Source organism: Somniosus microcephalus, chromosome 23 (assembly GCF_052327205.1).
Source record: "Somniosus microcephalus isolate GS21.2 chromosome 23, FLI_Smic_1.0, whole genome shotgun sequence".
NCBI classification, from domain to species: Eukaryota; Metazoa; Chordata; class Chondrichthyes; order Squaliformes; family Somniosidae; genus Somniosus; species Somniosus microcephalus.
Genome location: NC_141009.1, coordinates 793,174 through 805,959, shown reverse-complemented (window position 1 = coordinate 805,959; position 12,786 = coordinate 793,174). Strand labels below are relative to the sequence as shown.

General features: G+C 52.4%; 1 protein-coding gene across 7 annotated transcripts in view; it reads left to right on the top strand.

The window, feature by feature from the left end:
* The first annotated feature begins 11,328 nt into the window (after window positions 1–11,328).
* vav2 (vav guanine nucleotide exchange factor 2) overlaps window positions 11,329–12,786 on the top strand; it is a 271,817-nt gene continuing 270,359 nt past the window's right edge. For 6 of the 7 annotated variants that reach the window (XM_085965168.1, XM_085965170.1, XM_085965172.1 and 3 more), the window contains exon 1: window positions 11,645–12,543. In XM_085965168.1, coding sequence (XP_085821294.1) covers window positions 12,340–12,543 — 204 coding nt within the window. In that variant the 5' untranslated portion in view covers window positions 11,645–12,339. Of the gene's footprint in view, window positions 12,544–12,786 lie in introns of all 7 variants that reach the window. The other variant, XM_085965171.1, reaches the window with a different exon arrangement.

Genomic DNA, 12,786 nt, shown 5'->3' with positions numbered 1-12,786 from the left:
GTGAGGAGCGAGCAGCGAGGCGAGGCTCGACCACAGCGGCGGACCTGGGTGTGGAGTGAGGAGCGAGCAGCGAGGTTTAAAAGCGGCAGCAGTGAGGCGAGGCCCGACCACAGCGGCGGACCTGGGTGTGGAGTGAGGAGCGAGCAGCGAGGCGAGGCTCGACCACAGTGGCGGACCTGGGTGTGGAGTGAGGAGCGAGCAGCGAGGCGAGGCCCGACCACAGCAGCGGACCTGGGTGTGGAGTGAGGAGCGAGCAGCGAGGCGAGGCTCGACCACAGCGGCGGACCTGCGTGTGGAGTGAGGAGCGAGCAGTGAGGCGAGGCTCGACCACAGCGGCGGACCTGGGTGTGGAGTGAGGCGCGAGCAGCGAGGCGAGGCTCGACCACAGCGGCGGACCTGGGTGTGGAGTGAGGAGCGAGTAGCAAGGCGAGGCTCGACCACAGCGGCGGACCTGGGTGTGGAGTGAGGAGCGAGCAGCGAGGCTTAAAAGCGGCAGCAGCGAGGCGAGGCCCGACCACAGCGGCGGACCTGGGTGTGGAGTGAGGAGCGAGCAGCGAGGTTTAAAAGCGGCAGCAGCGAGGCGAGGCCCGACCACAGCGACGGACCTGGGTGTGGAGTGAGGAGCGAGCAGCGAGGCGAGGCTCGACCACAGCGGCGGACCTGGGTGTGGAGTGAGGAGCGAGCAGCGAGGCAAGGCTCGACCACAGCGGCGGACCTGGGTGTGGAGTGAGGAGCGAGCAGCGAGGTTTAAAAGCGGCAGCAGCGAGGCGAGGCCCGACCACAGCGGCGGACCTGGGTGTGGAGTGAGGAGCGAGCAGCGAGACGAGGCTCGACCACAGCGGCGGACCTGGGTGTGGAGTGAGGAGCGAGCAGCGAGGCGAGGCTCGACCACAGCGGCGGACCTGGGTGAGGAGCGAGCAGCGAGGCTTAAAAGCGGCAGCAGCAAGGCGAGGCCCGACCACAGCGGCGGACCTGGGTGTGGAGTGAGGAGCGAGCAGCGAGGTTTAAAAGCGGCAGCAGCGAGGCGAGGCCCGACCACAGCGGTGGACCTGGGTGTGGAGTGAGGAGCGAGCAGCGAGGTTTAAAAGCGGCAGCAGCGAGGCGAGGCCCGACCACAGCGGCGGACCTGGGTGTGGAGTGAGGAGCGAGCAGCGAGACGAGGCTCGACCACAGCGGCGGACCTGGGTGTGGAGTGAGGAGCGAGCAGCGAGGTTTAAAAGCGGCAGCGGCGAGGCGAGGCCCGACCACAGCGGCGGACCTGGGTGTGGAGTGAGGAGCGAGCAGCGAGGCGAGGCCCGACTACAGCGGCGGACCTGGGTGTGGAGTGAGGAGCGAGCAGCGAGGCAAGGCTCGACCACAGCGGCGGACCTGGGTGTGGAGTGAGGAGCGAGCAGCGAGGTTTAAAAGCGGCAGCAGCGAGGCGAGGCCCGACCACAGCGGCGGACCTGGGTGTGGAGTGAGGAGCGAGCAGCGAGACGAGGCTCGACCACAGCGGCGGACCTGGGTGTGGAGTGAGGAGCGAGCAGCGAGGCGAGGCTCGACCACAGCGGCGGACCTGGGTGAGGAGCGAGCAGCGAGGCTTAAAAGCGGCAGCAGCGAGGCGAGGCCCGACCACAGCGGCGGACCTGGGTGTGGAGTGAGGAGCGAGCAGCGAGGTTTAAAAGCGGCAGCAGCGAGGCGAGGCCCGACCACAGCGGTGGACCTGGGTGTGGAGTGAGGAGCGAGCAGCGAGGTTTAAAAGCGGCAGCAGCGAGGCGAGGCCCGACCACAGCGGCGGACCTGGGTGTGGAGTGAGGAGCGAGCAGCGAGACGAGGCTCGACCACAGCGGCGGACCTGGGTGTGGAGTGAGGAGCGAGCAGCGAGGTTTAAAAGCGGCAGCGGCGAGGCGAGGCCCGACCACAGCGGCGGACCTGGGTGTGGAGTGAGGAGCGAGCAGCGAGGTTTAAAAGTGGCAGCAGCGAGGCGAGGCCCGACTACAGCGGCAGACCTGGGTGTGGAGTGAGGAGCGAGCAGCGAGGCGAGGCTCGACCACAGTGGCGGACCTGGGTGTGGAGTGAGGAGCGAGCAGCGAGACGAGGCTCAACCACAGCGGCGGACCTGGGTGTGGAGTGAGGAGCGAGCAGCGAGGTTTAAAAGCGGCAGCAGCAGGAGAGGTAAAAAGTAATCAAAGTGTGATGTCACCTGAAAGCAGGTAAGTGATTGGTTGGTGAGTATTTCTCTCTTTCTCCTTTTTTTTCCAAACTTAAACTCTGTGGTTTATAGTTTCTAAGCTCTGAGGTGTAGCGGGGGCTGCTGGTAACAAAAAATTTAACTTAATTTAAAGGAAGTAAAGGGGAAGTCATGTCAGGACAGCTCAGCCCCGTAGCTTGCTCCTCCTGCGCTATGTGGGAACTCAGGGACACTTCCTGTGTCCCTGACGACTGTGTGCAGGAAGTGTGTCCAGCTGCAGCTACTGACAGACCGCATTGCGGCGCTGGAGCTGCGATTGGATTCATACTGGACCATTCACGAAGCTGAGGAAGTCGTGGATAGCACGTTTAGGGAGGTGGTCACACCACAGGTAAAGGTTGCACAGGCAGAAAGGGAATGGATGACTATCAGGCAGAATACTAAGCGCAGGCAGGTAGTGCAGGGGTCCCCTGTGGACATCCCCCTCTCAAACAGATACACCACTTTGAGTACTGTTGGGGGGCAGCCAACTTCCTGGCACCAGGGGTGGCTCTGCTGCACAGGACGGGAGGAAAAAGAAGGGGAGAGCTATAGTGATAGGGGATTCTATTGTAAGGGGAATAGATAGGCGTTTCTGCGGCCGCAAACGAGACTCCAGGATGGTGTGTTGCCTCCCTGGTGCCAGGGTCAAGGATGTCTCAGAGCGGCTGCAGAACATCTTGGAAGGGGAGGGTGAACAGCCAGTTGTCGTGGTGCATATAGGTACCAATGATATAGGTAAAAAGCGGCATGAGGTCCTAAAAGCGGAATATAGGGAGTTAGGAGGTAAATTTAAAAATAGGACCTCAAAGGTAGTAATCGCAGGATTGCTACCAGTGCCACGTGCTAGTCAGAGTAGAAATAGAAGGATATTTCAGCTGAATACGCGGCTAGAGGAATGGTGCAAGGGGGAGGGATTCAAATTCCTGGGACATTGGAACCGGTTCTGGGGGAGGTGGGACCAGTTCGAACCGGACGGTTTGCACCTGGGCAGGACCGGGACCGATGTCCTAGGGGGAGTGTTTGCTAGTGCTGTTGGGGAGGGTTTAAACTAAAATGGCAGGGGGTTGGGAACCTGAGCAAGGGGACAGAGGAAAGGGAAACAAGGATAAAAGCAAAAGATAGAAAGGAGAAAAACAAAAGTGGCAGTCAGAGAAATCAACAGTTTAAATCAAACATGGCCACAGTAAATAATAATTCTAATAGGTGTAAGAGCGTTAAAAAAACAAGCCTGAAGGCTTTGTGTCTTAATGCGAGGAGCATTCGTAATAAGGTGGATGAATTAGCTGCGCAAATAGAGGTAAACGAATATGATTTGATTGGGATTACGGAAACATGGCTCCAGGGTGGCCAAGGCTGGGAACTCAACATCCAGGGGTATTCAATATTCAGGAAAGATAGGCAAAAAGGAAAGGGAGGTGGGGTAGCATTACTGGTTAAAGAAGGGATTAACACAATGGTAATGAAGGATATTAGCTCTGATGATGTGGAATCTGTATGGGTAGAACTGAGAAATACCATGGGGCAGAAAACGTTAGTGGGAGTGGTATATAGACCTCCAAACAGTAATGCGGAGGTTGGGGATGGCATTAAAAGGGAAATTAGAGAAGCGTGCAATAAGGGCACAGCAGTCATCATGGGTGACTTTAATTTACATATAGATTGGGCTAACCAAATTAGTAACAATACTGTGGAGGAGGAATTCCTGGAGTGTATACGGGATGGTTTCCTGGACCAATATGTCGAGGAACCAACTAGGGATCATGCCATCTTAGACTGGGTATTATGCAATGAGAGAGGATTAATTAGCAATCTTGTGCGAGGCCCCTTGGGTCGGAGCGATCATAATATGATAGAATTCTTCATTAAGATGGAGAGTGAAGTAGTTGACTCAGAGACTAAGGTCCTGAATTTAAATAAAGGGAACTATGATGGTATGAGACGCGAGTTGGGTAGGATTGATTGGGTAATGTCACTCAAAGGGTTGACGGTGGACGGGCAATGGCAAACATTCAAAGATCGCATGGATAAACTACAGAATTTGTTTATCCCAGTTTGGCATAAAAATAAATCAAAAAAGGTGACTCAACCGTGGCTAACAAGGGAAATTAGGGATAACATAAGATCCAAAGAGAGGACATATAAATTGGCCAAAAAAGGCAGCAAACCTGAGGATTGGGAGCAGTTTAGGATTCAGCAAAGGAGGACAAAGGGATTAATTAAGAGGGGGGAAATAGATTATGAAAGTAAGCTTGCAGGGAACATAAAAACTGTCTGTAAAAACTTTTATAGCTATGTGAAGAGAAAAAGATTGGTGAAGTCAAGCGTAGGTCCCTTACAGTCAGAATCAGGGGAATTTATAATGGGGAACAAAGAAATGGCAGACCAATTAAATACATATTTTGGTTCTGTCTTCACAAAGGAGGACACAAATAACCTCCCAGAGATGTCAGGGAACATAGGGTCTGATGAGAGGGAGGAACTGAAAGAAATCAGTATTTGTAGGGAAATGGTGTTGGGGAAGTTGATGGGATTGAAGGCCGATAAATCCCCAGGGCCTGATAATCTACATCCTAGGGTACTTAAGGAAGTGGCCCTGGAGATAGTAGATGCATTGCTGGTCATCTTCCAGAACTCGATAGACTCTGGAACAGTACCCATGGATTGGAGGGTAGCTAATGTTACCCCACTATTCAAAAAAGGTGGTAGAGAAAAAGCGGGGAATTATACACTGGTAAGCCTGACATCGGTAGTGGGGAAAATGCTAGAGTCCATTATAAAAGATGTAATAGCAGAGCACTTGGAAAGCAGTGACAGGATCGGACAAAGTCAACATGGATTTACAAAAGGTAAATCGTGCTTGACTAATCTACTGGAATTTTTTGAGGATGTAACTGGTAAAATAGATAAGGGAGAACCAGTGGATGTGGTGTATTTGGACTTTCAGAAGGCTTTCGATAAGGTCCCGCATAAGAGATTAGTGTGCAAAATTAAGGCACATGGGATTGGGGGCAAGGTATTGACTTGGATAGAGAACTGGTTGGCAGACAGAAAGCAAAGAGTTGGAATAAACGTGGATAAATGTGATGTTATCCACTTTGGTGGCAAAAACAGGAAGGCAGATTATTATTTGAATGGCAATAGATTGGGAGAAGGGGAATTGCAAAGAGACCTGGGTGTTCTTGTGCACCAGTCGCTGAAGGTAAGCATGCAGGTGCAGCAGGCGGTTAAGAAGTCAAATGGTATGTTGGCCTTCGTAGCAAGAGGGTTCGAGTACAGGAACAAGGATGTCTTGCTGCAGTTGTACAGGGCCTTGGTGAGACCGCACCTTGAGTATTGTGTGCAGTTTTGGTCGCCTTATCTGAGGAAGGATGTTCTTGCCATGGAGGGAGTGCAGCGAAGATTCACCAGGCTGATACCTGGGATGGCAGGAATGACGTATGAGGAGAGATTGTGTCAATTGGGCTTATACTCACTGGAGTTTAGAAGATTGAGAGGGGATCTCATCGAAACCTATAAAATTCTGTCAGGCCTGGACAGACTAGATGCAAGAAGGATGTTCACGATGGCCGGGGAGTCCAGAACCAGGGGTCATAGTCTAAGGATAAGGGGTAAGCCATTTAGGACTGAGATGAGGAGGAATTTCTTCACCCAGAGAGTGATGAACCTGTGGAATTCACTGCCACAGAGGGCGGTGGAGGCCAGTTCATTAAATATATTCAAGAAGGAGTTGGATATATTTCTTAAGGCTAAAGGGATCAAGGGATATGGGGAGAAGGCAGGGACAGGGTACTGAATTTGGATGATTAGCCATGATCTCATTAAATGGCGGAGCAGGCTCGAGGGGCCGAATGGCCGACTCCTGCTCCTATCTTCTATGTTTCTATGTATCATCTACAAGATGCAACTCGCCAAGGCTTCTTAGGCAGCACCTCCCAAACCCGCGACCTCTTCCACCTTGAAGAGCAGCAGGCGCATGGGAACACCACCACCTCCAAGTTCCCCTCCAAGTCACACACCACCCTGACTTAGAAGTATATCGTCGATCCTTCATCGTCACTGGGTCAAAATCCTGGAAGTCCCTACCTAACAGCACTGTAGGAGTAACTTCACCACACAGACTGCAGCGGTTCAAGAAAGTGGCTCACCACCACCTTCTCAAGGACAATTAGGGATGGCCAATAAATGCTGGCCTTGCCAGCGATGCCCACATCCCATAAACAAATTTTTTTAAAAATTAGCCAAGGCATAGAATATAAGAGCAGGGGGGTTATGCTTCAACTGTTTAAAACGCTAGTTAGGCCTCAGCTAGAGTACTGCGTGCAGTTCTGGTCACCACATTACAGGAAAGATGTGATTGCACTAGAGAGGGTACAGAGGAGATTTACAAGGATGTTGCCTGGGCTGGGGAATTTTAGCTATGAGGAAAGACTGGATAGGCTGGGGCTGTTTTCTTTGGAACAGAGGAGGCCGAGGGGAGACCTAATTGAGGTGTATAAAATTATGAGGGGCCTAGATAGAGTGGATAGGAAGGACCTATTTTCCTTAGCAGAGGGGTCAACAACCAGGGGGCAGAGATTTAAAGTAATTGGTCGGAGGTTTAGAGGGGATTTGAGGGGAAATATTTTCACCCAGAGGGTGGTGGGGGTCTGGAACTCACTGCCTGAAAGGGTGGTAGAGGCAGAAACCCTCATCACATTTAAAAAGTACTTGGATATGCACTTGAAGTGCCGTAACCCACAGGGCTACGGACCCAGAGCTGGAAAGTGGGATTAGGCTGGATCGCTCTTTGTCGACCGGCACAGACACGATGGGCCGAATGGCCTCCTTCTGTTCTGTAAATTTCTATGAACTAATAAGGGGAATTGGGATTAAACCATGGAGCTCGCAATGGTTGAGTCATAGTCATAACGGCACAGAAGGAGGCCATTCAGCCCATCGAGTCCTTGCCGGCTCTCTCTAGATCAATCCAGTCAGTCCCATTCCCCCACTCTATCCCCGTAGCCCTGCAAGTTTATTTCCCTCAAGTGCCAATCCAGTCTCCCCTTGAAAACACTAAGTGTCTCCGCTTCCACCACTTCCGTTGGCAGCGAGTTCCAGGTCCTCACCACTTGCTGCGTAAAAAAGTTTTTCCTCCCATCCCCCCCGTATCTCTTGCCCAAAACCTTAAATCTGTGTCCCCTTGTCCTTGTACCGTCAACTAGTGGGAACATCCTTTCCCCGTCTAGCCTATCCAAACCCATCATAATCTTGTACACCTCTATCAAATCACCCCTCAACCTCCTTTGCTCTAATGAAAACAAATCCAGCTTCTCCAACCTGTCCTTGTAGCTAAGATCCCCCATCCCCGGAACCATTCTGGTAAATCTCCTCTGCACCCTCCCAAGGGCCTTCACATCCTTCCTAAAGTGTGGTGACCAGAACTGGACACAATACTCTAGTTGTGGCCTAACCAGCGCTTTATAAAGGTTCAGCATAACTTCTCTACTTTTGTACTCAATACCTCTATTTATGAAGCCCAAGATCCCATATGCTTTGTTAACCACTCTCTCAATATGTCCTGCCACCTTCAGGGACCTATGCACATTAACTCCCAGGTCCCTCTGTCCTTGCACACTTTAAAACTGTGCCATTAAGTGTATATTGCCTCTCCCTGTTCCTTCTGCCAAAATGCATCACCTCACACTTCCCTGTATTAAATTCCATCTGCCACCTGTCTGCCCATTCTACGAGCCTTTCTATGTCTTGTTGCAGTCGATTGGTATCATCCTCACTGTTTGCCACACCCCCAAGTTTGGTGTCATCAGAAAATTTAGAAATTCTACTCTGTATTCCAATATCCAGGTCATTTATATATATCAAAAATAGCAGTGGCCCCAGCACTGACCCTTGGGGAACACCACTGCCTACCATCCTCCAGTCTGAAAAACAGCCATTTACCACAACTCGCTGTTTTCTGTCCTTAAGCCAATTCCTTATCCAAGCTGCCACTGACCCACCTTTTCCATGAGCCTCAATTTTGTTAACCAGCCTTCTATGTGGTACTTTGTCAAACGCCTTCTGAAAATCCATGTAGACAACATTCATTGCATTCCCTTCATCAATCATCCCTGTTACTTCATCAAAAAATTCAATTAGATTAGTCAAACACGATCTGCCTTTTACAAATCCGTGTTGGCTCTCCTTAATTAGTTTAAACCTCTCCAAGTGCTCGTTAATTTTTTCCTTGATTATTGTTTCTAAAACTTTACCCACCACTGATGTTAAACTGACCGGCCTGTAGTTACTAGGATTGTCCTTACACCCTTTCTTCAACAAGGGTGTCACATTTGCCACTTCCAATCCTCAGGCACCTCCCCCACATCTAGGGAAGATTAGAAAATTATGGCAAGCCCTTCCGTTATCTCCTCCCCCAATTCCCTTTGCAACCTGGGATGCAAGCCATCTGGACCAGGCGACTTATCCACTCTAAGCATACCCAGCCTTTCTAGCACATCCTGTCTAATTTTCACCCCTTCCATTGCTTCTACCTTTTCCATTTCTACCGATATTTTGTCAGCATCCACCTCCTTAGTAAACACCGATACAAACCACTCATTGAGTATTCTAGCCTTGCCCCGTGCCTCTAAGCATATATCACCTTCTTTGTCTCTAATAGGCCCCACCCCACCTCTTACTACCTGCTACTGTTTACATACTGGCTGAGAGGCTGCAGGGCTCCTGTTTCTAACTGGAGGGTGTCTGCCCACCTAATCCTCTTGAGTTGTTGCACCTTTCCAGTTTCCCTGATTGAATTAGTTTCTGAGGGCAGTATTATACTGAAGTGCAAAGGACATGGACCAAGTGCTGGAGAGTGGGATTAGGCTGGATCGCTTTTTGTCGGCCGGCACGGACAAGATGGGCCGAATGGCCTCCTCCTGTGCTGTAAATTTCTATGATTTTATGAAAAGCAAAGTACTGCGGATACTGGATATCTGAAATACAACCAGGGGAATTCATAATGGGAAACAAAGAAATGGCAGACCAACTAAATACATACTTTGGTTCTGTCTTCACAAAGTAGGACACAAATAAACTCCCAGAGATGTCGGGGAACATAGGGACTAATGAGAGGGAGGAACTGAATGAAATCAGGATTTGTAGGGAAATGGTGTTAGGGAAATTGATGGGACTAAAGGCCAATAAATCCCCAGGGCCTGATAATCTACATCCCAGGGTACTTAAGGAAGTGGCCCTAGAAATAGTAGATGCATTGCTGGTCATCTTCCAGAACTCGATAGACTCTGGAACAGTACCCATGGATTGGAGGGTAGCTAATGTTACCCCACTATTCAAAAAAGGTGGTAGAGAAAAAGCGGGGAATTATACACTGGTAAGCCTGACATCGGTAGTGGGGAAAATGCTAGAGTCCATTATAAAAGATGTAATAGCAGAGCACTTGGAAAGCAGTGACAGGATCGGACAAAGTCAACATGGATTTACAAAAGGTAAATCGTGCTTGACTAATCTACTGGAATTTTTTGAGGATGTAACTGGTAAAATAGATAAGGGAGAACCAGTGGATGTGGTGTATTTGGACTTTCAGAAGGCTTTCGATAAGGTCCCACATAAGAGATTAGCGTGTAAAGTTAAGGTACATGGGATTGGGGGCAAGGTATTGACTTGGATAGAGAACTGGTTGGCAGACAGAAAGCAAAGAGTTGGAATAAACGGGTCGTTTTCCGAGTGGCAGGCAGTGACTAGTGGGGTACCGCAAGGATCGGTCCTAGGACCCCAGCTGTTCACAATATATATTAATGATCTGGATGAGGGAATTGGATGTAATATCTCCCAATTTGCAGACGACACAAAGCTGGGTGGGAGGGTAAGCTGTGAGGAGGATGTCGTGAAACTTCAGTACGATTTAGACAGGTTGGGTGATTGGGCAGAAACATGGCAAATGCACTATAATGTGGATAAATGTGAGGTTATCCACTTTGGTGGCAAAAACAGGAAGGCAGATTATTATTTGAATGGCAATAGATTGGGAGATGGGGAAGTGCAAAGAGACCTGGATGTCCTTGTGCACCAGTCGCTGAAGGTAAGCATGCAGGTGCAGCAGGCGGTTAAGAAGGCAAATGGTATGTTGGCCTTCGTAGCAAGAGGGTTCGAGTACAGGAACAAGGATGTCTTGCTGCAGTTGTACAGGGCCTTGGTGAGACCGCACCTTGAGTATTGTGTGCAGTTTTGGTCACCTTACCTGAGGAAGGACGTCCTTGCCATGGAGGGAGTGCAGCGAAGATTCATCAGGCTGATACCTGGGATGGCAGGAATGACGTATTGGAGAGATTGTGTCGATTGGGCTTATACTCACTGGAGTTTAGAAGATTGAGAGGGGATCTCATCGAAACCTATAAAATTCTGTCCGGTCTGGACAGACTAGATGCAGGAAGGATGTTTCTGATGGCGGGGGAGTCCAGAACCAGGGGTCATCGTCTAAGGATGAATTCTCTGCCACAGAGGGCAGTGGAGGCCAATTCATTAAATATATTCAAGAAAGAGTTGGATATATTTCTTAAGGCTAAAGGGTTCAGGGGATATGGAGAGAAGGCAGGGACAGGGTACTGAATTTGGATGATCAGCCATGATCTCATTGAATGGCGGAGCAGGCTCGAAGGGCCGAATGGCCGACACACACAGAAACCCCACAGTGCAGATAGAGGCCATTTCGGCCCATCGAGCCTGCACCGACATATATCCCACCCGATCCCCGTAACCCCTACACCAACACATATCCCACCCTATCCCTGTAACCCCACGTATTTAATCCCCCTAACACTAAGGGTCAATTTATCATAGCCAATCAACCTAACCCGCACATCTTTGGACTCTGCTCCTATCTTCTGTGTTTCTATAAAACGCTGGAAATACTCAGCAGGACAGGCAGCCTCTGGTTTCTCTCTCCACAGACGGACTATTTGCAGCATTTTCTGTTTCTATTGCAGTATTTCCTTATTGCACAAAGCTTGTGTGGGTGCAAAGCAGCGAGTGAGTGCTGGAGATTGTCAGTCAGTAAATCACAGCTCCTCACTCGCAGCAAAACCCCTCGCCGACTGCAGGCGGAGCGCTGGGCGCGCCTGCAGACTGAGAGGCGCGCTCCCGCGGGCGCGCACCGAGCGGGGGCGCGCACGTGGCTCGCTGCTCTCGGCCGATCAGTCGCTCGGAGGGAGTCGCGGGGCTGGGATACAAAGTTATAGCGCGGCCGGGCGGAGACACATCGTTTCCGGGGAGGATTGACTGAGGCTCCGGCTCCGGGTCTATGGGAACAGCCCTGGCTCCAGCTCGGGCAGCCGTGCCCTGAGCCCCGGCTCCGAGCAACGCTTCAGCGGCAGCGACACCCAGACCCACCCCCCGCCTCTCCCACAGGATCTGACTGAGCTTCAACCCGGACTCGCCCACCCCTGTCCCCCGGACTCGCCCACCCCTGCCCCCCGGACTCGCCCCTAGCCCACCCCTGCCCCCCGGACTCGCCCCTAGCCCGCCCGTGCCCCCCGGACTCGCCCGCCCGTGCCCTCCGGACTCGCCCGCCCGTACCCCCCAGACTCGCCCGCCCCTGCCCCCCGGACTCGCCCGCCCCTGCCCCCCGGACTCGCCCGCCCCTGCCCCCTTCGCCCGCCTCGCCCCTTCACTCTCCCTCGCCCGCCTCGCCCCTTCACTCCTTCGCCCACCTCGCCCCTTCACTCTCCCTCGCTCCCTTCGCCCGCCTCGCCCCTTCACTCTCCCTCGCCCGCCTCGCCCCCCGGACTCGCCCGCCTCGCCCCTTCACTCTCCGCCCGCCTCGCCCCTTCACTCTCCCTCGCCCCTTCACTTTCCCTCGCCCCTTCACTCTCCCTCGCCCCTTCACTCTCCCTCGCCCCTTCACTCTCCCTCGCCCCTTCACTCTCCCTCGCCCCTTCACTCTCCCTCGCCCCTTCACTCTCCTTCACCCTTCACCCACCTCGCCCCTTCATTTTCCCGCACCCACTTCACCCTTCCACGCCCCCTTCGTCCTCCGTTGCCCCTTCACCCTCCCTTGTCCATCACCCACCTCGCCCCTTTGTTCCCCCCTCACCCATATCACTCCCGCTTGCCCCTCATCCCCTGACTGCAGGATGGAGGAGTGGCGGCAGTGTGGCCGCTGGCTCATTGACTGCAAGGTGTTGCCCCCGAATCACCGGGTGGTGTGGCCTGCGGCTCAGGTCTTTGACCTGGCGCAGGCTCTGAGGGATGGGGTGCTGCTGTGTCAACTCCTGCACAACCTGAGCCCCGGATCCATCGACCTCAAGGACATCAACTTCAGACCACAGATGTCCCAGGTAAGAGCCGTCTTGAGGGGGGTGGGGGTGGGGTGGAGAGGGGACGGGGCAGCACATGCGGCGTGGAGGCAACGTATGGTGGGGGCAGGAGGGTCTGGGTAGCACAACCTGAGGTGGGAGAGTGGGAGCTCAGGGCAGTTCCCTGGGGCAGTGACCACAAGTCCAGTTCCTCACCGATTGATGTGGATTAAATAGGAATTGTGATCGGGAGTAAGAATCATTTAGAAAGGAGACCCGGAGGGG